The sequence below is a fragment of the Diplotaxodon limnothrissa genome, linkage group LG2, assembly GCF_057381915.1.
Source record: "Diplotaxodon limnothrissa isolate DT_005_m linkage group LG2, D_limnothrissa_male_GT1.1, whole genome shotgun sequence".
NCBI classification, from domain to species: domain Eukaryota; kingdom Metazoa; phylum Chordata; class Actinopteri; order Cichliformes; family Cichlidae; genus Diplotaxodon; species Diplotaxodon limnothrissa.
This window is the reverse complement of record NC_140597.1, coordinates 37,659,508-37,686,283: the sequence shown is the minus strand read 5'-3', so window position 1 is coordinate 37,686,283 and position 26,776 is coordinate 37,659,508. Positions and strand designations below refer to the sequence as shown.

The following is a 26,776-nucleotide window of genomic DNA, read 5'->3' as shown; positions in this document are numbered from 1 at the left end:
GTCCAAGTGCTTCTTTTTGCCGAGCTGTGTCAGCATGGCAGCTTCTACATATTTGATTTTCCTGAGAAAAGTAAACACTTTGCAGGAGAGAAAAAGACGCCACTCAAGCATTTCACATTTGATCAATGATCTTTTATTGTCAAACATGAGTATAACCAGAGTATCTGTACAAAATGATTCCTGCTCCAGATAACATGGCTTGTCCCCTGCAGTCAGTCCATCAGCTGGAGTTCCTGGCGCATGTTGTGATGCTGGGATCCACAGAGCCTCATGTTTACAGGCCAAGCTTGGTTCTCCTCCAGTGTCTCCTCTTGGAGTTGTACCTAAAATGAAAGAACAAAAAATAAATCCGTCAGGAGGAAAACACTGAGATTCTGATGTTGGCAAACTATTAAACTGTCACGCTGTCAAACCCTGAGTGGAAAGAATTAAAACCTCTCTGTACAAAAACATAAAAGGCTAATATTATCTCTGTTGCTGATGGTTTTACTTGGTGTCAAACTGCAAATAAACTGAATTTTTTGGGGGAGCTTATTATAGCAGGAAAAACAAACACCAGTGTAGCTAATAAATGTGATTTTAGTACAACCTGCCACCGTGGAACACTTAATGGATTACTAAATGCACCTAACCATGTGCTCTTCCTAATAAATGTATACCTTTAAAGAGATTTATTTTGGTAAGTTAATTTATGTGTGTGCAAAATGGGGGTATGCAAGTTTTCACAAAAGTCAAACTCACAGGCAGACAGTATAAAACGTGGAAAAATGCTTCAGGTACTGAAAAGTGAAGCTAAGTACCTTAAACCTGCAATCCTTTAAATGACCACAAGGGGAGTACTTTTCTGCTCACAAGAAGACTAAAGGTCTTTTTCAAACTCGAGACAAACGTCTGTGACCTCAGTAAAGCCTTGCAAGATTACGTTTTGGGCTCAACAACCAGTTTCAGATCATATTAAAAGTTCATTATTTGTGGTCTTCTTTTTTTTTTTTTTTTTAAGTCAAAGGAGGATCATCCAATGTTCATTGAGCAAGGATTAGTCCATCACAAATCATTGGGTAATGAGAACAGTCTCCCATGGTGTCAGATCTCTTGCATCACATGAGCTTTCAAAACACTAAGATGGTTTTACAACAATTTAAGTGGTCAAAACCATGTAAATAGTAGCTTTAACAGTCTCTATTGAGTGGTGAGAGCTTCCTTAATAATGCTCCACACCAAGGAAATATTCAAATGAATCGTTGGTTCACGGGTTCAGAGTATGCAAAGTTGTTTGATGTGCGTCTAGTTTCAGATTCTCCAGCACAGCATGTACATTGTGTATTCTTCAGTGTGATAAATATTATAAATCAATACAAAGCCCTATAGTGATTTAGTGAATTTAAATTCCCCTTTGAAGAGATAATTAGAAATAATGTCACTTTTTACAGGCACTAAATCACTGCAGTATTCATGGCAATCATGGCATCCACAGAGTTTATACAAGATGACGGAGCCAAAGAACAGCAGATCGGTCATTAGTGTTCGGCTACAGAGTTTCCTCATCACCGGCACAGCAAGTGAGAGAACAAGCTCTGCAGCAGAAACATGCTCTCAGCAGGGTTAATGACAGCACTCCACTGTAACTAAGTGCTGCAATTGCAGACCTGCTTTACATGAGATGATGTTCCTCCCTGCAATTACACTCAGGTGCGTCAGCACTTCCTGATAACACGTGCAGCTCAGCAATGAAACTGAATGTTGACAGCCCATTTAAACAGACACTCAGCTTCACTAAGATTTGAGCCATCTGTGAACCACCTAATCGCAACGCTGACATCACAAAAACCTGAAATTATGGAGTTCTTTTCAAATTAATCTATCCTCCCTGCAGTACTCTTAACAACCCGCACGGTGGAATTACTGATTTCCACCTTTAAGGAAATTTCATGAGCACAAATATTTTCGACACCAAATTTACAAGTTAAATTCAAAACCACTGCAACAAGGGGAAAAGAGGCTTAAAGGCATCTCCGATGATATACACTGTGCTAGAAATATTAGGAATACAGTAGAGCTGTGCGATATGACCAAAATCTCATATCCCGATATAAGAATTATATTGTCCCGATAATGATATAAATCACGAAAATTTAACATTTTCTGTAAATTCTGTGAATCTCGGGCAGCTCGACTTGCGTGAAGTGTTTCCAGCTGCGCGTCATGTAGCTGGAGTCGAGTGTTTTAACTGATGCATGAAACGATACATTTTTAGACATAAGTTGTAACGGCCGCCGTTTGCTTTGTGAGTATTTATTACACGGCGTGCTGCGGGGAGAAGCCTGTTCTAACGTTTGAGTCTAAGGTTTATTTTTTAGCACCTGACGGCTCTTTTTTTGCTTCTCATCTGTAAATACTCTGCATACTCTTTTACGTGATTCGGTTTATTTTGAAAAGTCTCAACAGGATCTTGAGCTTTATTGTGAAAAGGTTTATGTGGAAAATAAACAAGCGGACACGCGATGGTTTTACCGTCGTTGTTGATAATGACAACGCATAAAAACAGGCGCTTGTCCGTCTGTAGTGTGGTTATATTAAATATAAGAGAAAGAGAGAACTTTAACAAATGAATATAGTCACTACAGTGACCATCAAAACCATGAAAAAATATTGTTGTAAACAGTTTATTTTGCAACACCACGAAACAAACGATAGCGTAAAATGAAACGATAGACGTTTTTACATCGTCATCCGATATATATTGTTATATCGAACAGCCCTAGAATACAGTGTGATATCAAAGTTCACCAACAACATCAGCTACATCACTTATTGCTGCACCAGCTACAGCAGCCTCAACGGGGTCATTATAAGCTTCAAAGATACATTCATTTTACAATGGCTGCAATATGCATTAAAATGCTACAATAAAATTAATCTAGCATTGAACGGGACTTAAGTGAATTATCATTATTTATTTATTTACAGAATATTAAATATATTCATACACTTCTACTTTTTCCACAGCAAAACTAAATGATTTATTTAAAGTTTATTATTAACTAGAAACTTTCTCTCCTTAAACGGCAATGAGGCCGCACTTCATGCAAGAGTATTCAAATCTCTCCTCTCCCCTTGCCTGCCTTATGACTGGATTACAGAGAACTGATGAATTCACAAATGGAAAATAAAGGAAGCAGGGATGTGCAGGACACAACAATCAAATGATTACATTGACTGACAAAGCTGTTGATGTGGACAGCAAGGAGTCCTAAAAAAAGGTATAAAACCTAAAAAGTGACTGGCCCTTTTCCCATTAGTACCTACTCTGATCAGGGTGACTCGTTTTCTATTACAGCGCCACCTAATATGTGTGGGGTTGTTTGCTTTTTCAGATCGCTTGGACCCTGGCGAAGTACGTATTGAAAAAGTACCTGCTATCAGGTACTATGACCCAATGGAAAACCCTGAAAACCAGCTGACCGGAATAGGTTCTAATGGACCTGATGTTACTTAAACGTTCTTTCAATCTGGTCTGACCGATTCTGAGTTGGGAACAAATAAGCATGTTTATGGGTGAGAAGGATGAGGCAGAGGATTCCAGTGGTGGGGGAGACATGATGAAAATAAATATACTAATCTTAAATGGTCATATGCAGCTTGAAAGAATGTTTGAAACTAGACACTTTACAGCTTTTTTTTGAAAAAAAAAAAAAATCAACTTTCCCTTTTCTGTCTTGGTTCTCATAAGCCTGCAGCACTGAACAGAGGTGGATTACATGACTACAATAACGTGTACAAATGTGGGAACCCGTATACCGTCAGCTCTCGGCCTTACAAGATGCACAGGGCAGGTAAAATCAGTCATGGTAAGCTCACCTGATCTTGTTGCCGGTCTTCATTCTGATCCACTGAGGAATCGGCCTGTTCTGTTTCTGCTTCTTGGCGAGGAAGCGCTTGATTCTGAAAGTCTTGTGGGACGACTGGAAGACGTAAAAGACACCGTATTAGCACAATCGTTTAAAACACCAAGTATATACATCTTTAACCAAATGCTTCTGGTTTAAAACTAATTTTTTAAAGCTTTCAGTGCTAAAATAAACAAGCTGGCCGCTAGCATGCGCAGAACCACCGTACCGGCTAGCATCACTGAGCACTTTTAATATGCTCCATCTCATTTTTCTCGTATAACATACACATTGTTATCGTGACAATAATTTTAGTTTTAAATGCTTAAGGTTTCGGGGAACTTTAATAAGCCATGCTAGCTCGGATGTTTGTAGATTTTCTATTTACCATTTTCTCCACAGTCCTTTCCCCACTATGGCGGTGGTCGAAAAGAACGAGAGAAGTGACGCCACGGCTTTTTGACCAATAAGCGTCCAAAAAACTGTTCCACGTCCTACAAACAGCGACACCAACGTGTCATTAGAGGAAGTACATGTCATAGTTTTAACGGTTTGCCTTTCATTCAAGAGATAGTTCACACAGAGCCGGAGCCTTGAACTAAAAAACAGGATAACTGACTTCAGTTTTTTTTAGTTTTACCCGGTAGTCACTTCACACCAATATGGTCACAGAGCATCTAAAGCATCTAAAGTCTTTGAGCACCATAGCTGAATTGATCAAGAAACACAAAATCACAGGAGTTAATGTATTTCTGATATACTTTCCAGTTTTTAACTTTTTTCCCTATAAAATTGCAATATATGATTTTAAAGCAGAGTACCTGCTTTAAAATCCTAAAGTCTAGGTTTTAGTCATTACTTGACCTTCTTCTTCTTCTTCTTCTTCTTCTTCTTTCATATGGTCTCTGTAGGGGTTGCCATGGTAGCTCATCTGCCTCCGTCTCATCTTATTCCTAGCATACTCCTCAGCAGGCCAGGCCTCCTCAGAAACTGAACTTCTAACAGGAGTACACTGGAATCCATCCTGATAAATGGTGAACCAGTGTGGTATGCCATCTGCACTTCTGAAAGATCTTCACCAAGTGGTGAAAATGGCAAAGCACATTGTTGAGATGAAGCTCCCACATCTGGACTCAATCTGTGCCATCATCATGGAGAGAAAAGGCAAGCAGACAGTATCACTAAGGACAGTACACACCCCATTCTGTGGTTGAATCTCTGCCACCTGGCCAGCTCTTCAGAAAGATCATTCACTCACTACATCCACAAATCTTGTCTGTGGTCTCCCATGTTTCCTTCTGCCTGGCACCTCCACATTCAAGATTCCATGTCCAGTATATCCACTATCCCTCCTCTGCACATGTCCAAACAATCTCAGACTTGCCTCACTAACTTTGTCTCCAAATAGCCTGACCCGAGCTGTCCCTCTGATGTACTCATTTCTAATCTTGTCCATCCTTGTCACTCCCAGTGAAAATCTTCAACTCGGTCACCTCCAGCTTTGCAGGTTTCACTTCCACCTTGTAAACCTTCCCTTTCACTCTTGCTGTGATCCTGCTAACAGAAATGAACCCTGACACCTGTCTCCATCCATTCCACCCTGGCTCCACCCTCTTCCACACCTCTGTTGTGCACTGGATGGTTGATCCATTCTTCACTTATTCTAATTTGCCAGATTCACTGTTGTTTTAATGGCATTTTTTTCCTTCAGTTTTTCTTCCTGGCTTCCGCTTGGATAGACATGCTACATGCTTCCAACCTGCACTGTGTTTAACCTCTTAAAAATTTTCAAAGATAAAAGTTGTATTTTCTTTTGTAATATGAGCCGCAATGCTGCCAGCAGACACGTCCCTGTTTGTGTTTGGTCATATTCCACCATCACCGCCTCTTTCATGTGAAAGCGTCATTGTGAGATTGGGAGTTGATGACTGCCTTTGTGTCATCGCTTAGCCTGATTGCTGTTGTTAGCCTCAGTGAAGCCATAGTGCTGGCCTCAGGTGTCTATACTCAGTAAACCACAGACAACATAATACAGATGCTTGTCACTCACCAAATCCTAAGATGAATTTTAGAGAAGAAACAGAAAAAAACAGAAGTAGGAGCATAACTACAAGTGGAGAAAAGGAGTTTTATTTATATTTTTATTTATTTTGCTATGCTACAGTGGAAGTCATTGTGAATGTCATGGTAATTTGAGCTTTTAATGATTTCTTGATCTCTTTCCAAGGTAAAAACATTGTACAGCATCTTTAATGATCTTAAAAAACAAGAACTGGGTGCACGGGTTTGAATTTATTTTGGATTTTCATTAATCCTGAAGTATGCAATATTAAGTTAAATGTCCCTTAGCAAGTTGCATCTCGAGCAGATGCTTCTGGCATTATTCTGGCTGGACATTTGATTACTCTTCTTAGGAGAATTGATAGAGTTCACTTAAATTGTTTGGTTTCCTGGCTTTTAAGCATAGTCCACAAATTTTCAATAGAGCTGAGGCCCAGAAGCTTAATGTTATCCTGATTTTTCCATTTCAAAACGAATATTGATGTGTGTTTAGAATCATTGTCCTCTTGGAGCACCCTGCTGTATTCAAGTTTCAACCATGTAGCTGTTGATTTGAGGCGAAGTTGAAAAATAAGTAGTCCTCTCCTCCATTATTCCATCCACTTTGTGCAATGTACCAGTATCACTGGAAGCAAAACAGCCCCAGAGCATGATGCTACCACCACCATGATTCACATTTGGTACAGCTGCTGTTAAGCAGGTTTGAAAACATCACCTTTACTCCTCTGAACGTATTTCTTGTTACTGTGGCCAAATAGTCAAATCTTGGTCTTGTCTGACCATGAAAAAAACTTTTCTCCAGAAGGCATTTGGCTTTTCCACGTGGGCAGCTCCAAATTTTAGGTCAAACTTGAACGTGTCGATTTTTGGAGCAGGATGTAGATGTAAAACTTGACTGTAGTTGTTTAGAAATTATTCCAAGACATATTCCCAATTTGTGCAAACCTACATTTCTCCTTTTTAGATATTCACTGAGTTCTTTGAACTTTTTAATTGTCCTGAGTATTGGTCCACCCAGTGAGTGCTGTCAAATAAATCTCCAAAAGTCCAGATGAACAGAATCAACTTTTGGAGATTTACTTACCTGGATGATTGAGCATGCATCAAGATGTCAAATAAATCCGCTTTATGCTGGCAAACAGAAACTACCAGTTATTACTAGTATCATTAAAAGATTTGAGTGTATCTACATCATTGATCCTGTGTATACCATATAGTTGTTACTGTGTGTGGATTAGAGAAAATCCCAATTCCTGTTTTTAAGTTATTAAAGTCGTATGCTGTACAATCATTCCACCCTGGAAAAAGAAACAGCTCAAGAAATAACAAAAAGCCCCAAATTACCTTGACATTCATGACCACAATGAACGAAGCAAACTTCTGACTTCTCCTTCACTGTGATATAAATCCTCTAAGTTTTCTCTGCCCTCCCTGTTGTCTCTGCATCCAACTGCCGCTTTGCCTCATTTACTGGTGAAAAATTCTCAGTTCCAACTGAGCTGCCCCATTGAATGAGCATTTGTTCAATGGCACAATGACAACACCACCTGTTTGAAAGAGCACCAAAGCAGTCTTGACAGTCATGTCTCTAACATAACCGCTGATGCCGTGACATTTTTTCCACAGGTTGGGAGCACCTTGGCTCTTTGTTGTTCTTTTTTGACTTTTCAAATCCTCCTTATCCCATTTAAAGGTTGTAATTTTGCCTTCACCTGCATCCATCTGGTAATAATCATGAAGAAAAATAAGATAAACAAAGAAAACGAGATAAATGCAGTGTAACACTACAGAATGGATCGTTGTTATCTATCCATTTGAATTGCACTAGTCTGGTTTTATTTCAGAGTCCCTGGGCTCCTGCAGGCTCATTTATAGGCGCACTACTTTCTCCTTTTTCCGCCCCTTTTCACACACCTCATATGAAGCTCCGATACCAGACAGGTGAGCTGAAATAATATGAATCCAGCTGGAAACAACACATTATGCTGCTGTAAGTGTAACAATAGCTTCCGAACACCGAGCCAACTTCCTTCTGGTTCGTACACCGTGCATAGTAGCACCTCTCTGGCTGAAGTGAACATGAACGGAAGAAGGAAAGAAGCCGAAGCACATTCTCACCTGAGCCTTTCAGTCATGTCACATCACTAACCCACAGTTTGAAGTTCAGCTTTAAAAAAAAGAAACACCCAAAGAAAAACTGCTGCTGTAGCATTACCTCCAAGTGCTGCTGCTTCGCTTTTATCCTTGCTTCCTGCTGCTGATGTCCACAGCAAAGTCCAAGCACACCTACTTTTTTTTTGTCATGCAAATCTATTTCATTTAAATGTTTCACGGCAAACCGCGTCGTTATGTTCCAGGTCCAACCTGCAGGATAAACGAAATAATAACCCCCCCAAAAAAGGCTTTTGTTTATTCTTACTTTTGTTTTGTCTGCAGACAATAATCTGGGATAGATCTGCATGTAAACTGTGTCATTACCACGAGTTTATAATGTGAATATTTTACTTTGTACTGAGTTATGCTGATTCTGTAATATCCAAGCACAAGGTCGTGAGTTCCTTATTAACATTCTTACACTTCTTTTGATGGACAATTGTTTATTTCTTTAGTTCAAAGGACTAAGTGTGGCGTCTCTTTCTACTGCACACAAGCTAAAGACACAGCTCAAAGTATTTGCTAGGTTGTTAGCTTTTTCCCCCACTTATGACTGATCAACAATCCAGATACTGGATCACTTCATACCTTAAAAAAAAAAAAGATACTCAGACTTTAGTGACGATCTCTTTTATTAGTAGTCAAAAGAGGCTACAGTATGTTAGCATCACCAGCAGTGATATGTTTCCATGCTGCATTCAGATTAGAGCATCGCAGATGAATGTTTTAAGGACAGTTTGAGATTAGAAAAAGAGGAAAGGCCACAGATTGGTCGAGTCAGCTCCAATTTTACATGCCAGTCTAGTCAAAATGGCTGTTTCTCCTTTGTCACTGACTGAATGAAATGAAAACAGTTGATCCCAGATAACAGAAGCGCAGATTATATCTGCCAGTTCATGTTATATATGAATTGTACGGCTATCCAAGCAGAGTAAAGCCGAACCCTATGCCCTAAACATGAAACCCTCAAAGCAGTAATGTGAGTGTGCGAGTATAACATGGATCAAAATGGTATAAACAGGAACCTTAAAGCCAGAATAGGTTTTCTATTATTGTGGCCTAGGGTCTGTCTGATCTGTTGTGTTCCAGGCTCCCATCTAACAGAGGAGACAAGAGCGACCTGTCATATAATGGATTTACTTGATTTAGTCGAAATATAATACGTTTTTAAAAAGTGTAATAAGGCATATAGTGCATTGCGTTGACTTCTTGGGTGGCTGCTCCTCTCACTTGCTGGCTTTTCCTGTGAACTGTGAATAGTTCCCTAAGGTAAAGTCTGGAGAAACTGGGCTTAAGGATGGTGTGCATGGAGGAGTTAAAACGTGTACCAGTGAGCCCTCACACATTTAACACAAGCACAACTCAAAGGTTTGTGAGCATGGATGCTGGGATTGAGCCAAAGGTGTCATTTTTATGTGTACACTTCAAACTGAAAGTGCCAATGCTACAAAAGGAAAATCATTAAGGAGTGTAGAAACTATGCTGTAGAGCTCTGCAATGTAGAAATACTGACTGATTGGAAAGTTTGAGTGAGTTTTAGATGAAAGACAAGTTGAAAGCTAAAGTTTTCAGCGCCTACCACACATTTTCCATCAGAGAAACGCTACTGAAGTAAGGTCACTTTGAGTTTATGTGGTCCAAGAAAGCTTTGGCTTCACTAATGTGCCCTACAGCCAAACTCTTTCCAAAGTTTACCTCTTTGATCAAACAAAACTAAACAGGGTCACATTTAGGCACTAACAGGCTCCACAATCACACCTCTGCCTCTGAGACTGGGAGACCCTGATGCTGTGCTGCACGTGGCCTCCAGATGCCACTCTGCTGCTCTGAGCCCCACAGGCCTGTCTCCTCTCTCTTCACCAAACGTAAAAATGCTGCAGGTAGAAATCTGCTCAGTCGTCTTCTTTCTCAGCCACTTTCCTAGCCTCGGTATCTGGCTTTCTGTCAGCGGAGTTGGATTCAGCTCCTCCTCCTGCAGCACGGTTGCGGCTTCTTGCACCTGGCTGGTACAGCTGAATAGCAGGCCGGTCCTGATACAGACAAAGAACAGGCTCAGAAACACAACTGGATGAAATCGTGTGATGATTTAAGACCTACGGGCAGTTACCTTATTCCGTAGCCGCTCTCTTTTCCCACCGTCCTCCTTCTTGTTGTCCTTAGCAGGCTTCTCTGGCTTCTCAGTGTGTGGGGAGTCTGGCATGTTTTCACCCTTCTTCTTCTCCAAGGGTTTATCTTTTTTAACCTCCTCCTCCCGCTTCTTGAAGGAGTTATCTCCATCCTGATGTTCCCTTCTTCTCCGACGTTCCTCATCCTGTCGCTTGAAGCGTTCCCTCTCTTTCTGCCGACGCTCCTTCTCGCGCTCTCGGTCTCTGTCTCGATCCGTGTCACGCTCCCTAAACTCCTTCCGCCCATCTTCGTCCCCTCTGTGGGAAAAGCACAAGCTTGACTGAACCTATAAGGGACCATTTTCATTATATGAAAGTAAGTATTGAGCCACCTCTTAATTAAAATCAAGTAGCAATCCATGTAGTCTGCCTTTACAAACATTTATTTAAAAAAAACAAACAAACAAACAACCAACACACATAACAACAACAGTCTTCCTGTGGAACTCCTACATTTTCCACAATCAACTGTAAGCAGTGCTATTGCAGAGTGGAAGTATTAAATAACCACATCAACTCAACCACAAAGAGAGATCAGGTGAAGTCAGAGAGAGCTGAGGCTAGTAGAGTGTCAACAATGTTTTGTTGGCTCAATACCCACAGAGCTCAAACCTCCTCTGGCATTAACATCATTCCGGTATTAAATATAATGGGGTCAACCTAAAATAGCTTGTTCACTTGAGGGTTGAAGGTTAATGTATTTGGACAATTAAAAGAAGAGTGATGAACTAACTTCCTTCCTCGATCCTCCTTGTGCTCGATGTTCTGACGTCTCTTATGATCAGAACCTCCCAAAGATCTGTCCTCTTTATTTGGCTTCTCTGGCTTCTTGGACTTCTCTTTTGGCTTCTCCGGGTTGCCTTCATCTCCTCTCTCTGGCTTCTTCAGGAGCTACAACAGAAAAAGTAAACACGCATCAAGTACTGAAAGTTGGACACAGTTTTGAGCTTATTCTTTCAACTACTGCACACACACACCTTTATCTTTGGCTCGTCTTTAGCTTGGTCTTTGTCCTTCTCCAGCGGTTTCTCGAGCTTCTTCATCTTCTCTGCCTCTTTGCGTTTCCTCCTCTCCTCCTCCCTCCACTTACGACGCTCCTCATCGCGCAGACGTTTGCGCTCGAGTTCCCTCCTCCTTCGCTCTTCTTTCTTCTCCTCCCTGAGTCTCTGAAGAACATTAAAACAAAATGTGTGAGGCCAGCCTTCAGCAATGTATACACATCTCGACCTGAACTTATTTACCTGTTTATTCTTCAGGAAGTCCAGCAGAGGAGTTGTTTTTTTAGCTTGAACAAAGGAAATGATAAAAATTATTCATTCTGCAGTGCGTTTGTTTGAAAACTATCAGTATTTGACTGCGAAACATACCAACGAGTTCCTTTGATTTAGCCTCAATCTCCTCCAACAGGATCTCAGGTGTAGACGTTAGCTTCTCGTCGTCCCCGTTGTAATATTCAAGGAACCTTTTGTAATCTGGATCTTAAAGTCAAATGAAACACAAATAAACACATTAATGATTATAGCAAGACTACTTTTTCTGTATCTTTATATGTGTTCCTAAATTGCACTTAAAGTGGACCTATAATGCTTTTCCTTATTTTCTGACATGCTGTTTTACAGTAGATGAATTGTATTTATCAAGGGGTGAATATATTTACCTTCGACAATTGTTCCACACTTTGCATCCTTTTTTTTACTTCTTTTCTTGGCAGTTTTTTGAAAAGGTGAAAACTCCACAATGGCAGGATACTCCTGACCTGTTCGTAAACATCATGTGGAAAAAGATGAAACTTCGGGTCCTTCCTACGGAAATCTTTAAATCAGTTTAGTAACTTCTTCCCTATATATATATATATATATATATATATATATATATATATATATATATATATATATATATATAAGCAAGCTCCCAGGCCTCTGGTAGAGGACCCGAGCTTGAAGGATAAACCGCCCGCATGGGCGTGCTGGGTGTTGTTACCTCTGCTGTCAATGAATACATATCCATCAAAGCGATCTCTGAAGAGGACTATATCCTCTTGGTTTCTGAAGTTGATATAAGCCCTTGCAAAGAGGTGAGGGTAAAGGCTGAAAGAGGAAAACACATGTGTCACACATATACGAGTATATTTATCTTTTGTTAACAGTGAGGGAATCTTTACAGATAAACTCACCTCGTGTCGTTAGAGAAGAACTCCAAATAGTCCACCTCTGGGAGCGGTTGCAGTTGCTCCTCCAGCTCCTCTTTGGTGAGACTTGGTGGTAGTCGTCTGATCACAATCTATTTTTTTTTTTAATCATAGGTGAAGTTATTGTCCGGAGAACAAAGTTGGGGCTGATAAACAGATTTCTTAAGTTCACGCGCACTGTATCATTATACACGTGAAAGATGATAAAACACTACAACATAAAAATATTGCAATTTTATCAACCTGGCGGTTTATAGCAACATGAGCTAACGCAGCTAGCAAGTTTTACCTTTGTCATGGCCTCCTTCTTTTCCTTGGACTTCTCCGTCTTTTCTCCATCTTCACACTTTATCTCCACCCTTTTCTCCTTCGGTCGATTGTTTTCTTTGTCTTCCTTCATTGCGGCAAACTTTACTTAATCCGGGACTTGGGTCTCATCTCATTCAGCTGACTTGTTTACCTTTCAGCGAGTTAGCCTCTGCTAGTGAACGAAGTAACTAGAACTTCCTCACCGACGGTTAGCGCTGCGCTTCAGTATCAGCGCCGGAGTGGGGCGCTGCACATGAACTCAATTGTGCCTAGGCAATTAATTTAATAACTAAAATATATTTTGTGTTGTTTTATTTACATTCTTAATTAGTTTGTCCCTGAAAGGAATTATTCGGAAAGGTTAGTTAATGATGTTAGAAAGAAATAATGCTAGCATGAGCCAAAAAGAGCTTCCGCCTTTCAGATACACTTCAATTTAAAAGCTCACACGGTTGAGTTCGTGGGTTTTTTGTTTGTTTGTTTTAACAACGTCGTGTTTGGGGATTTCTAGACAAAAAAAAAACAAACAAAAAACAACAACAAACGAACGAAAGGAAAGGAAATTAAATAAATCAGGATTTTTTAAAAAGAGTGCATAATTAAAAATTTCGTGCTTTTAAGTCGATTTTTTTTGGGGCGGGGGGGAGACAGACTAACTCTAAACTAAAATTTTTGAGATAATAAAGAAATAGCGAAACGTTGACCTATAAATAGCTAAACAAACATTTGTACGTTTTTTTTTCCAATGACAAGTGTCCATAAAAAACAATTAACATATAATTTGAATTATTATAGAATTTTTACCACTATTTTTCCTCCCAACATATCCATGTCCGATCGGTTTCGTCTTTTGACAGTAAAAGGATAATTTAATCAAGTAATCATCGATTTAAATTTACGATCAAAATGAATTGTTGAATTGAAGTATTTTATCTTGAAATTCTTCAACAGGAAGTTATTGTCTTGTCCTGGAAGAGGAACGTAGGTCGTGCTGACGGTCGACATTTTGCTACTTTCTGGGATAAATAAACAGCGTTAGGTAGGTTTGGGGCAACTTTGTTGTCCTCGAAGTTGCTCTTTGTCCCCTGACAGTTAGACGCTGTAATCATGTGGTATGAAATTCTGCCCGGACTCGGCATCATGACCGTGTGTCTGATCATCCCCGGTGTCGCCACCGCGCAGATCCACAAGTTCACTAACGGAGGAAAGGTGAGGACGCAGGCGCTGCCAGCAGGTTCTCGTGTTGTGTACCAGACTGCTGGATTATAAAGAGTGTGTTTTTCCCCCGCAGGAGAAAAGGATTGCTCGGGTTCCGTGGCAGTGGTATCTCATGGACAGAGACAAGCGAGTGTCAGGAACCGGACGCTACTTTGACTCCAAGGTTAGCTTCCCTCTGCCCATAATAAGTAATGCTAATGAATAGCAAAGTGTCCAACTTACAGCCTTCCCCTGAGACTACAACTGCATATAAATATAAAAATCGCTTAAACTACCCGACAGTAGTGTGCACAGTTTCATAAAAAACAGTATGTGCAAATACGGTGCACTTTCAAAACCCTAGGTTTGTTTCAGTTAGTCGTTTCATGGAGGCACTCTTGGTAGCACATTTGCAGGATCTGGGGTGCATCTATACATAGGTGCGTTTTCAAATGGCTATAACTTCATCACAGAAATAATTTTTATCCAATTGTCTCCTATAATGATACTTTAACCTAAACTATATAATTATGCAAACTGATCATCCCATATGCTCTCTGCTAAATAACCAGATGCCATACTATAGCCTCATATAGTACCACACGGTGGTCTTCTTTGTTCTCGGTCATCAGGTATCACCAAAATCCATCAACTTTGTAAAATACTGAGGATTTACAGGCAGCGATGGGGGTGTTAGTCATGTGTAGAGCATAAAAGGAGACTTAAAAAGTCCACAAAATGAGTTATTAGCTTAAATGAACACAATGGCTGCTCATGTATAACTACGTTTAATCCTTATTTGTTTCTCTTTTTCTCACCAGGGACTTGAGAACATCCACTGACGAGGAACCTGGAGAGACCCGGGAGAAGAAAGTTCTTTGTTGTACATTAAAAGATTATATTTAACATTCAGTTGTTTGTGTTTTTCAGTCTTTTAAGATGGGTGATTAAACTCTTCCACACACTGGGAATCTTGTGAGGCTTCTTATATTGATTTCTACCAGTAACAGAAGGAGGAGTGCAGTTACTATTATTTATTTATTTTTTTATATCTGCTTAAATGTTGACAGGTTTACTGGACTTGAGATGTATAACAGTACCTGCTGTTATCATTTAGCTGTAATACAATTCCTGCAGCATCACATTAACTGTAACTAACTTTATTGTTCTGAGTGGCTTCAACAAATAACTGTTAAACAAAACAAAAAGACGTGATCTTAATCCATACATTTTTTTCAATACAGTTCAATTATGTCTTTCAGTTTTTTACAAATATGTTTTTAAAAAAAACTTCTATTACTGTCCTCCTTGTGCTTACAAAAATGTTCATATAAACAAGCAATAATGAAACGCTGTGGGGAAAAAATCCCCTGTAAGAAAAAAAATACAATAATTCTGTATTAGCAATTTTTAGAAATTGCACAAGTGAAAAACATCTTAGAAGTCACAAGACTTTCAACTCGTAAATAAATAAAGGTTTTAAAAAACAGATGAAGTAAATGTACATTGACCACTGATGTACTGTAATGACGTTAAAGAAGCTGAAACAATTGCATTCGCTGTGGCATTGTTTTGATAAGCTTCTGCAATGTCACAAGATTTATTTCCATCCAGTTTTGCATTCATTTTTCACCAAGAACTTGCATTGATGATGGTAGATTGTGACTGCTGCGCTAACCCTTCTCCAGCACATCCCAAAGATTCTCAAGGAGGTTAAGGTTTGGAGTGGCCAATCCATGTGTGAAAATGATGTCTCATGCTCCCAGAACCACTAATTCACAATTCAAGCCAGATGAATCCCGGCATTGTCATCTTGGAATATCCCCGTGCCATCAGGGAAGAAAAAAACCATTGATGGAATATCCTGGTCATTCAGTATAGTCAGGTAGTCAGCTGACCTCATTCTTGGAGAACATACTGCTGCTGTATGACCAACCGAAGCAACCCCAGACCAAACACTGCCCCCACAGGCTTGTACAGTAGGCATGATGGGTGCATCACTTCATCTGCCTCTCTTCTCACCCTGACGCACCCATCACTCTGGAACAGGATAAATCTGGACTCATCAGACCATGTGACCTTCTTCCTTTGCTCCAGAGTCCAATCTTTATGCTCCCTCGCAAATTGAAACCCTTTTTTCCAGTTTGCCTGACTAGTGGCTTTCTTATGGCTACACAGCTGTTCAGTCCCAATCCCTTGAGTTCTCTTCGCATTGTGCGTGTGGAAATGCTATTAAACATAGCCCTGAGTTCTACTGTTGTTTTTCTTTGATTTGATTTCATCAAACGTTTAAACGTTTAAGTGATTTTTTTTTTTGGCCCGGCAGTATATATCTGATACATATTTTGAAATGAAAAAGAAAATGCTTGGAACAAAGAAGCAGACTTTTGCTTTAGACTGTGGTCTTGGAGTGGCTGTAAAATTGATTTGGCTGTACTTTACAACACAGCTCAAACTTTTTTTTTAAGTACTGAAATTTTCACGTGGTTCCTTTCTGTTCTTAAGAAGCTATTTGCTCAGATATTTGCTCAAAAATACTGGCAAATGTTTATTTTAAATATTCAGAGTTTGAAGGTAACATTGTTGCCAAGCTTTCTTAAATATGCTACAATTAACTCTTCACAAAAAAAAAAGATCAGTTACTTAGTTTTAAAAGAAAAAGGCCTTATTTAAGTGGTTCACTCAGTCTGAGGACCTCCTGCACTTTAAAAAACAATAATACTACAAACTGCTCTTTTTTTCCTAAATTGTTTTCTACTCTTGATGCATTTATCACTTATAGTAGAACTCCCGGCAAAAACAGAAAGAAATATTAAAATGGCAACAAGATATGATAGTGAAAATTTATTTAACATTCTTGTTGGGAGCATTTGAAAAGATTTACAAGAGATGGATAGAAAAGGGAAGGAGAATACAACTGAAAACTTCTCAGACACAATTTTTACAGTTAAAACACTTCTGCACTGTACACTCAGTTCAAACTGAGAGGAAAAAAAAAGCTTTACACCTCAGGTCACCAAACAAAGAGTAAAGGTTCCAATAACAGGAGACAAACTGGTCGTTCACTTCTCCTCCTTGCCTTTGGTTTTCCTGTACACCATCTCCCTGAAGCTCGACAGGATCTTGCTCTCTCTCTTTCTCCTCTCCTCCTGGTTGAACGATGCCAGGGCTCGCTTTTCGTCTGCGCTGTAGATCTGGTTTTCCTTTCTCAGACGCACGGCCTCCATACGACGATGTCTGCGGGGCGAAAAATTTGTCAGTATTACAGGAAGAAAAGCTGAACACGCTTCTGGATCTGCTCAACTCAACCCAGCCTAGAGCACAAGCTAAAGCAAATGTTACAATGTGCAGAGATTAGTAAAGAAATTAAACAACATTTAAAGCAATCAGCTCTTTTTCCCCTCGGGGAAAAACAAGTATGTTTCTGTAAAAGATAAGATGTAATGCAGATCGTGGAATATCTGTTGATAGAAAAACCTGATCGTTCAGTATATTCAGGCAGTCAGCTGACCTAATTTTTCATGAAAAATTTCCATTTTCTAAACATTACGTACCTGCTGCCACTCATGACGTAACCAGACTTCTCGAAGTTTGCGATCTCATCGCTGGTGAGACCGATCTCTCCTCTTCTTGGGATACGTTTGCCAGCTTTCACGTACTCTGCCATGGCAGCACCTTCACCTGGCAACAGGGCGTGACCGAAACTGGAGGAAGGAGGAAAAAAAAGAAAAAGAAGCTTTTATCAAAAATTCTGCCAAATGATTTAGACAAGTTGTGTGGTGGAAATGTTTAACAGAGTCTGTCTTATTTTGTCACATCTGATAAACTGAATCACGGTGATTTCTATTTTTTTTATAGCCTAAATAAAACTGAAAGACCCAATCAATTATCAGCAATCTTCAATAAAGTCAACTCTACTATCACTTTTTAAAAAAAAATCCCAGTCTTCAAGCTCACCGTTTAGCAAGCAAGTTTGAAAATACGTAACCTCTGTTATTTTTTCTGTTTTCAGACATTTAATCAGTTTTCTGTACTGTGCTGTACAGGTACACTCCACTGTAAACAGCAGTTGTGTTTGGGAATTCAACACAAACTACATTAGGGTTAGATGCTTTTCTCTTTAAGAAAAAAGCAATCCCCAAATTCCACCAGCACGTCAAGTGTGCCACTAGGGGTGACAAGATTCTGGACAAAGTTTATTCCAACATCAAAATGGGCTACAGGGCCAGACCTTTGCCACATCTGGGTCAGTCTGACCACTTGTCACTGTTTCTAATCCCTGCATATGCCCCCCTCAAGAAAACTGCTCTTACCATCACAAAGAATATTACCATATGGCCAGAGGGTGCCTCTCAGCAGCTGCAGGACTGTTTTGACAGGACTAACTGAGATATCTTTGAACATCAGGACTTGGAAATGTTCACAGCATGTATGTGAATGTTTTACTGTTATATCTTATTAGTATTTTAAGTATTCTATCTATTTTATTTATTGAATTTTATTGTTTTATTTATATTTTGATATTGCTAGGGATGATGCAATGATCGGGGACCATTCTTAATTTTGTTGTTCTCATGACAATGACAATAAAGTTTCTGATTCTGATTCTCTTTAAGTTTGTTAATGCAGGAATTAACCCCGAACAGTGACTCACTCCAAAGGTCGATCGTTCTGAGACATGTGAGTGAGAGGAGCTTCGGGGCCGACCACATGCTCATCCATGGAGGTTTTCTCCACCCACATCACCCCATTGGGATCTTCCTCCTCTTCGTCCTCTGAGGCCTCGCTGCTGGAGTCGCTGCTGGACTCCTTCCGGCTTTTCTTCGCCTTCTTCTTCTTGGACTTCTTAGACCTGACGGGAAACAGGATGCTTGGTTAGTCAAATGGGCTGTTACCACGTCAACAGAGCTGATGCACAGCTTCGTATCAGAACTTACTTTTTGCTCTTCTTTTTCTTTTTCTTCTTCTTTATTTCTTCCTCTGAAACACAAAAACAAGACAGTTAAACTGATGAATCTGATTAGAGAAAAAACAAAACAAAAAAAGGGTGCTTTTCGTTCATCTTACCATCCGAATCTGATTCAAGCTCACTGTCCTCTGAGTGCTTTTTGTTCTTTCTCTTCTTGGACTTCTTCTTCTTTTTCTTTTTCTTCTTCTTCTCTTCTGATAATAACAGACAGAATGGGTTTGTTATAAATTCACAGAAAATGTTGGATTGCTGTAATTTATGTGTGTCCACACTCTGTGTACCTTCTGTGCTTGATTCTGAACTGCTGTTTTTCTCGTCTTCTTCAACTGGTGTGAACTCATCGGAGCTGATGGAGGTGAAAAAAAATACAGAAAAGAATTTTTGATACCTGAAAATAAGACAGAACAACGCCTGATGTCTCTGCCAGGGCGCCAACAGGTATGACACATCAAGACCTTTTAAATAACTGCTTAAATAAAATTTAACAGGAAAAGTAAGATTTAAAAGGTGGAAAAATTGGTTAAAACAAAGTCATTGCGAAACAGAAACTCTTACGGTGATGAGACTAAAAACATCTAAGACCAAGACACACAGAATTTAAGACAGTTTTAATTAAAAAAAATCTTTTACAAATAAATGCAGTTTTAAAGACATGTGTCTCCACAAACCCAACACAAAATTAACAGTATGTTCCTCACTTACTCTGGCTCTTTCACTCTGGGTGAATATCCCCAAACTTCAGGACAACCCAGCTCACCGATCCTCTCCCTCTCCTGCAGGCGCCTAAAACACAAGTTTGCAAAAACGTGTTTTTAACTGAAATGTCAAACTACACTTAGATTAGCAGCAAATCAAAAGAGGACGGCTTCCATCCGTTTGGTTTTTGGTAACAGATGCATTGACGAGCCCTCCACCTCCAGAGGACTGTTCATCTGAAGTGGTGGCACGTCATAAAATGCACCAATAGGCTCGTGTACCTGAGGACTGATTTGTATTATGGGAATTGCAGGGTTCAGGCTTTGATAGCTTTTCACAGTGATGTTAGACTTTTCATACCTGGCGATAAAAGCCTCTTGTCTCTGCCGCTGAGCGTCGTCCCTCTGCTGCTCGTAGTAATAATCATCTTTGAGGCCGCCGTGTTTTCCCGGAGGCTCGGACCAGTGGTTGCTGTGGTTGTGGCTGCTGTTGTTGTTGTTGTTATGGCGCTCTCTGGATCGGGACCTTGATCTTGATCTGGATCTGGACCTGGAGCGGCTACGATGAGGACTTCCTATGCGGATCCGTCTAATGTTTCTGGCCTCTTTGAATCGACGCTCCCGTTCCTCTCGCTCCCTCTCACGGTTGCGTGGCTTAGGAAGTTTGGGTCCGAAGCTGTCCGGAGACAAGCTACGGTCGCGACTGCCGCTGCGATGGCGACTGCGGGAGCGGGTCCGAGGTCTACGGGCCCGAGGACTGCGTGGCTCCCCGCCGCCGTCAGAACTCGATCGATCCGACAGAGGCATGCCCTCTGACCGTGAGAGACTCACTACAGGACGGGGTAAAAAGTAATTAAGTAATTAGTATCTAAGTAATCAGTATCTAAGAGGAGATTTAAAAGATGTCGCACACAGTTTATCTTCTTCTCCCTACGCAGAGAGCGTTTAATAACAGGAAGTACTGGTTGGTCCGTCCCAAAAAAGAATCCGACGTCAGATGTCATAGAGAACAGTTCCCAACATATTGATATAACACAATTTTCTTGCATTAAAATAATGTAAAAAAGAAAAAATCCTCAAAACTTGCATAATTACTAGCAATATGTATGGAATAAGTCCCAGTAAAACCAGTCAGATTAATTTAGGATATTTATCTATGTTTCTTTGGCTTATACTTTCTTTAAGTTTTTTTTGAATAGTTTTATAGGGAAATATTCCTGCATGTATACTTGTAGACAGTTTATGTGCATGTCAGTATTTTCAGATGACAAAACTGAGAAGGAAAGCATAACTAATTTAATTTGTGTATACTGTGTACTCTTGATAAATATGTATTGTGAAAAACGAAATACGGTATGAATTATACTGAAGTGTATAATATAATCACTATGTAAAGAAAAAAAATAGGCTGTTCTTAATTTTTTTTATTCTAAATTCATAGCAACAGTAACAACTATAAAAAATATATAATTTCTTAGGTGGTTTTGATATCTTTTTTATTTTTTTCCAAATGTTAAGCTGGAGTTTACTTTTTATTACTTTCTGTTTTAGCTTTAGATTAATTAATCACTAATATGAGGGGAGATTTGTCAGGGGCAGATTTAATCATTTTAGAGTAGGCATTACAATTTAAACATTTAACCAAAGAATAAAAATAGAAATTTCCAAAATGTTTGAAAATTTTTCTTTGTACATTTTTTTTTTAAAATTCAGTAATAATTCTGTTTTAGTTAGCCTATTTTTCACAGGTAAACATGGGATGAATAAACAAAAAATCATTAATTTTATATCAGGTCAAAAAAAAATATTGATTTATTTTATTTTGCATTTACAAGGTCGGGCGGGGGGTGGGACGCGGGGTAGTCCGAGAGTTTTGTGGCTGTGAAAAACTGTGAAAAACCCAACTTCCGGTTTTTCGCAACGCGCTCACGCGCCACCGGAACTACCGAGGTTTAACCGACCAACACACGGTCGTGTCTCCTACTGCTCAACTCAACATCTCTGGAAACTGGACTGCGTGTTCACTAAATTTGAGTCTTTTTAGCAGCAAAGAAACAGAGCAGCTCGGCACGTCGAGATGTCGCTCTCTATAGTTCAAGTTAAAAGAAAACCGGAACCCGTGAGCAAGCCCGTGGAGGAGAAATGCGCAAAGGAGTACTTTTTCACGGAACTGGAAACCACTGCTACATGTCTGATCTGCAAGCAGAAGGTTTTATTCAAGGAGTTCAATATGAAGAGGCACTACGACGCAAAACACGCGGAAAAGTATAACCCATACCAGGGCCAGAAGAGGAAGATGATGTACGATCAACTTCAGAGAGAGTTCAACGGCCTTTCACCGCCGGCTTCCAGCCTAAAAAGAGAGGATGAATTCAAACGCTATTCTGCAGGTACTTATTCGTTTATTCACCTGTGACCGTTGTGAGCTTTTATTTTGAAGGCGAGACTTGTGAACCGGCAGTTATCGCGCTGCTAACCGGCGTGCAAAAAGTAAACAGTTTCCAGTTGAAATAACCTCAGAACTGAGCTTTATTTGTATTTATATGAAGCTAGGACGATGTTTTTAAATGTACTTTAAAGCCACATAGTTTGCATTTGAATGCTTATAATCGCTTACGACTGCGACTCCTGGTGGCTGAGAATGAAAAGTGAGGCTCTCTGTTGTTGTTAGCCATTGTTTGTCGTTCATTAACATATCCGCCGGCTGCCACCCTGCTCACTCCTGACAAAATCATCAAGGTTTGCAGGTAAACCTCATCAATTTAACGCTGCTGTTAGAGAGGATTTCGATTTGGCCTCTATTCTACTAGAGGCATGCTAATAGTATGCTAAACAGCGGGCCGCGATTCATTAAGGAGGAAACGGTGCTACCTTTGTTAGCAATAGATGTCTTAAAAGCTTCAGTAGAGATAATAATTGCGCTCTCAGTGTTGCATTAATACCCCCTTAATGTCTTTTTAATATGTTCCTCAATCTGCCTTGGTGTCACAAGAGGCTAAAAATGTCCCGCAAATTAACGTTTACCTAGCGCCAGCTAAGGGACGGTTTTGTTTTTGTTGCCAGGCTAACGTAATTAGCATGTCTGACATTGTGTGCACAGAAACGGAATTATGCTGTCCAAGGTTATAATTAACAAAAACTAAACTAAAAACATACAGATGATCACTTTAGGTTTAGTCTTTGCTAAGGAGAAGATGTTCACTTGCCTGTGACTGAAATTATAATACATGATCTAAACTGCCAAAATGTATATCTCCTATAATACAGTGAGTAAAAAAGACACAAACGTAACACTGAAACCGATAATAGCTAAACTAAAAAACCCACCCTGGATACCAAGAACTATATTAAGATATTTTTTTATGTGCATAAATAAATCCACTAACAAAAATATAGGAGGCCAAGCTGGAGGTGGCAGAGTGGAAGATTTTGCCATAATTAGAAATTAGTATGTCAGAGGGACTTGTGCATAGGAAGGTTAGTGGATATACTGGACAAAGACTGCTGGATGTGGAGCTGCCAGGCAGGAGGATAAGAGGAAGACCACAGAAGATTCATTAATGTAGTACAGGAAGATGCAAGGATACAGTAAGAGTGGGTCATAGTGACCTCAAATGGAATCAGCAAAAAGAACAAGATGCCTTTAGTTTGTAATATTTGGAAGACATTGTAGTAGCAGTGTAAAGTGTTAGCTTAAACATTAGTTTTTCAACTATACTCTTTTATATTATACAGTGTCCCATTGAACCACTTTCTCTCCTTTTTCCATTATTCAGTTTATCAAGCAATAAACAATTTATTATTATTTTTATTATTATTAGTTGAAACAGTCGCCTGCAGATGCTGAGTTAACAGACTGACCAATGAGTGAACTGTTTCTATCCAAAAAAAGGGCCCTATAGCTCCTAGACCACCATGACTCTAGCTATACCAAAACATGAGCCATGATTCAGGCTGAACCTCCTCATGTATTGTTCTGGGTTGTTTTGATGTTCCTGTTAGAACTGGAAATGCAGGAAATGGCAAAACTGAATTTGAGCCAGCTCTTTTACTATCTGTTGACATAACTTGTGTAACTCACATTGCTCTGCATGGTGGCACGTTATAATTAAGACATGATATAATAATATGATAAGATCAACTTTATTTATCCCAAAATTTAGGAAGAAAACGGTAAGAAACCAGGAAAATAAAATAAAAACCGACCAAATATAGTTGCTTATTAAGTTAAAAATTACTCAAAATGTGAATATTCAATTTAAATCTAAAAATGAACCTGTACTTTGTTTATCTTAGTTTCATTTTTTTTAATGCCACTTAACTTTTATTTTTTAATTGTAGTTCTATTTCTTTAAATAAAAACTTTTTTGTGCATTTCCTTTTATTTAGTACTTAGTGATTGTTGACTCTATGAAAAATGCTTTGGATATGAATAAATGTTACTTGCTTCACGTTGTTGTGCATTCACAGGTTTGATTATGATTTGCTTTTTCTCTGTAGACATGCCGAGTCTGAAGCTGATATCTGCGACCGACACACAGTACTCAGCAGCTGTGCTGAAGAACATGAATGAGCAGCGGAGCCACGGATTATTTTGCGATATCACCATCATTATACAGGACAGGAAGTTCAGAGCTCACAAAACTATCCTGTCTGCCTCAAGTACGTATTTCCACCAGCTGTTTACCGTGGCTGGGCAAGTGATTGAACTAAGCTTCATCAGGCCTGAGATCTTTGAGCAGATTCTCAACTATATTTATAGCTCTAAGATTGTCAGAGTCCGCTCTGACATGCTCGAAGAGCTCATCAATGCCGGGCAGATACTGGGAGTAAAGTTCATTGCAAACTTGGGTTCACCATTATCACAAGTTAAGGGCCTTCCTGGTTTGTCTAAGGAGGCAGAAAGCAAAAGTGACTCATCTACAGAGATGATGCCGATCATCACAGAGTCCTTCTCAATATCTGCGGAGGAGTTCAATCAGGTAAACAAGCCTGCGGATAACGAGGAGGACTCGGACAGCGACGTTCTGTTTGTCTCGAAAACAGATAGTCAGAACAAAGTGGTCGGCTGTGGTGAAGTCATTGATTTGGAGAAAATGGATTCAGAAAATGTCCCGTCAAGCCAAAATGTAGAATCAAATCATGCAGTTTCAGAATGCAAAGACAAAGCTACCACTCCCTCGAAACCATCTGCTTCAAATCCTCCCAGCATCAGCTGTCCTAAACCAATTTTAATAGACAGCAGCCCTCTACAGAGCCCGGACAGCAGCTCCAACAACTCGTCTTCCCCTGCCAGAGTTTACTCAGGAAGTGCTCCCACAACACCAGCCAGAACAAGCAGTTTGACCCCAGAGCCATCGAGTGCCTCTCAGCCCCCTGAAAACAGCGACATAATGGGAGTCCACAAGAAGCAAGTGTCTACTTCATCTCAGCAGGGGGACTTCAAAATAAGACTCTCTGATTTATCGGAAAGTTCGACACTTCAAACAAATGTTCCCAAATCTGCTATAACGGGTAAAAAGACAGTGACGCTCAGCACAGCCACGGAAATCGACTCTATTTCGTCAGGCTGCAAGGTGTATGCCAATATTGGAGAAAATACGTATGACATTGTCCCGGTGAAAGAAGATCCAGGCGAAGGAGGCTCCAAAGCCAATAAAGGGAAGAGAGCTTTTATGGCGACACCATTGAAACCCTTCGAAAAAACACCCGTGTCACCCAAGGCAGGACCAAACAAGAAGAGGACCAAAACGGAGCTCGAGGACCACTACGAGCTCATCATGGATGGAAAGACTTTCTACGTGTGCATTGTCTGTAAGCGGCCCTACGTGTGTTTGCCAAGTCTGCGCCGTCACTTCAACACCCATTCGTGGGAAAAGAAGTACCCGTGTCGTTATTGCAACAAGGTGTTTGCCCTGGCCGAGTACAGAACTAAACATGAAATCCACCACACAGGAGAGAGGAGGTACCAGTGCTTGTTGTGCAATGAAATGTTTATAAACTACCAGTTACTCTCCGCTCACTGCAAGCAAGTTCACAATCAGGATCCTTGCGGGAGGAAGGAGAAAGACGACGGCGGCAACAACTTGTACCGCCTGCTTCCGTGTAAAACAGTGCAGATGAAGTCGTACTCGTGGACTACAGATGGGCCAGGGGTCCCAGTAATATCGGAGGACGGCAGCGTGCATCACATAACCTCAGTCGGCGAAGCAATGCACTCGTCCACCCAAAGCAGGATGTTGAACTGGGACGACATTTTCGTTGAGCCCGACGCTCACATGGCGCCTAACAGCCGTGCACAACCGGAGACAGCTATGAACACGCCTCCACAGGGTCCAGCAGAGTACTACTAAGCACAGCTGACACCACTCCTTTTATTATATGTGCCTTTTAGGTGCCCCTCTTTCTCCTCGGTTCCACATCAACAGTATTTTTGCGCAATTCTCAATAGTTTCAGCTGTACAGTGCGGTCTCATTAGTCTGTCAGTTGAAATGAGTGGACTAATACTGTAGTGATAACACAGGTACTAGTTTGCTGGTGGCGCTCAGTTATATGGTGAACGATGTAATGGGACCGTACCTCTCATGTTCCTCTGCTTTTTTAAAATGGCCATGATCTTTTACATTAGGTGAGCACAGAAATGGACGCGGTTCAAACATGATAGAAATGAAGAGTTTTTATGAATGAAAAGGCAAAAAAAAAAAAAGAAATTGCTCTTCTTGGCTCAAACCTGTGCTCTGTATCTTTATTGCCCAGAATATTTCAGCTAAATGAGCTGAAGCACAAATGAAACGGCTGTTTTGTTTTTCAGTTTTATTTTTTCAACAGGCTACATTCCCTTAATCGTGAAATGACATTAAACGGAGGCCTGTTTAATGAAATGGAAATGGGGTTACCTATTTAAAGTGATGTATGAAGCCTTATTGTGTGTATGTGCAGCCAGTTTTGGTTACATTACACATGATATGATGAATTTTCAGGACCGATCATTCCCGTTTCTTTTTTAAATCTCATTCTGTGCGAGAGAATGTTGATTATGAATTTCATTATATTTGTATTTTGTCATCCTGGGTATGCAGTTATTTAATTTTTGTAGCAGCCTGGAAAAGAAACTTTCTGTCTGTTAAAGGGGACCTGTTAAGATTTTTGA

General features: G+C 40.0%; 5 protein-coding genes and 1 non-coding gene across 7 annotated transcripts; 2 read left to right on the top strand and 4 right to left on the bottom strand.

Moving 5' to 3' along the window:
• Nucleotides 1–116: 116 nt before the first annotated feature.
• rpl39 (ribosomal protein L39) lies at nucleotides 117–4,330 on the bottom strand. Its single transcript, XM_085373264.1, has 3 exons — nucleotides 4,276–4,330; nucleotides 3,859–3,962; nucleotides 117–323 (listed from the first exon to the last, which is right to left on the bottom strand). Exons 1-3 carry the CDS (start codon nucleotides 4,276–4,278, stop codon nucleotides 275–277), a joined length of 156 nt encoding a protein of 51 aa, XP_085229390.1. The 5' UTR covers nucleotides 4,279–4,330; the 3' UTR covers nucleotides 117–274.
• Nucleotides 1,519–1,653, bottom strand: LOC146639105 (small nucleolar RNA SNORA69). Its single transcript, XR_014906966.1, has one exon. It is a non-coding gene; the product is annotated as a small nucleolar RNA SNORA69 (small nucleolar RNA).
• A 4,398-nt stretch (nucleotides 4,331–8,728) lies between the features above and the next one.
• Nucleotides 8,729–12,953, bottom strand: upf3b (UPF3B regulator of nonsense mediated mRNA decay). The gene is made up of 10 exons (XM_085373253.1): nucleotides 12,745–12,953; nucleotides 12,441–12,547; nucleotides 12,248–12,354; nucleotides 11,925–12,023; nucleotides 11,635–11,745; nucleotides 11,509–11,552; nucleotides 11,245–11,433; nucleotides 11,001–11,158; nucleotides 10,210–10,525; nucleotides 8,729–10,132 (listed from the first exon to the last, which is right to left on the bottom strand). The coding sequence occupies exons 1-10, from the start codon at nucleotides 12,853–12,855 to the stop codon at nucleotides 9,995–9,997; spliced, it is 1,380 nt and encodes a 459-aa protein (XP_085229379.1). The 5' UTR covers nucleotides 12,856–12,953; the 3' UTR covers nucleotides 8,729–9,994.
• Nucleotides 12,954–13,732: 779 nt separating this feature from the next.
• On the top strand, nucleotides 13,733–14,925 carry ndufa1 (NADH:ubiquinone oxidoreductase subunit A1). Its single transcript, XM_085373243.1, has 3 exons — nucleotides 13,733–13,973; nucleotides 14,056–14,145; nucleotides 14,783–14,925. Exons 1-3 carry the CDS (start codon nucleotides 13,872–13,874, stop codon nucleotides 14,801–14,803), a joined length of 213 nt encoding a protein of 70 aa, XP_085229369.1. The 5' UTR covers nucleotides 13,733–13,871; the 3' UTR covers nucleotides 14,804–14,925.
• A 1,880-nt stretch (nucleotides 14,926–16,805) lies between these two features.
• Nucleotides 16,806–20,585, bottom strand: nkap (NFKB activating protein). The gene is made up of 8 exons (XM_085373234.1): nucleotides 19,987–20,585; nucleotides 19,633–19,713; nucleotides 19,212–19,276; nucleotides 19,029–19,124; nucleotides 18,899–18,941; nucleotides 18,616–18,813; nucleotides 17,516–17,665; nucleotides 16,806–17,198 (listed from the first exon to the last, which is right to left on the bottom strand). The coding sequence occupies exons 1-8, from the start codon at nucleotides 20,430–20,432 to the stop codon at nucleotides 17,024–17,026; spliced, it is 1,254 nt and encodes a 417-aa protein (XP_085229360.1). The 5' UTR covers nucleotides 20,433–20,585; the 3' UTR covers nucleotides 16,806–17,023.
• A 991-nt stretch (nucleotides 20,586–21,576) lies between these two features.
• zbtb33 (zinc finger and BTB domain containing 33) lies at nucleotides 21,577–26,390 on the top strand. 2 transcript variants are annotated; one of them, XM_085373214.1, is made up of 2 exons: nucleotides 21,577–22,015; nucleotides 24,126–26,390. In XM_085373214.1, the coding sequence occupies exons 1-2, from the start codon at nucleotides 21,703–21,705 to the stop codon at nucleotides 25,976–25,978; spliced, it is 2,166 nt and encodes a 721-aa protein (XP_085229340.1). In that variant the 5' UTR covers nucleotides 21,577–21,702; the 3' UTR covers nucleotides 25,979–26,390. The 2 variants fall into 2 exon arrangements, with proteins under 2 accessions (XP_085229340.1, XP_085229348.1); XM_085373222.1 differs by lacking the exon at nucleotides 21,577–22,015 and adding an exon at nucleotides 22,322–22,372.
• Nucleotides 26,391–26,776: the final 386 nt, after the last annotated feature.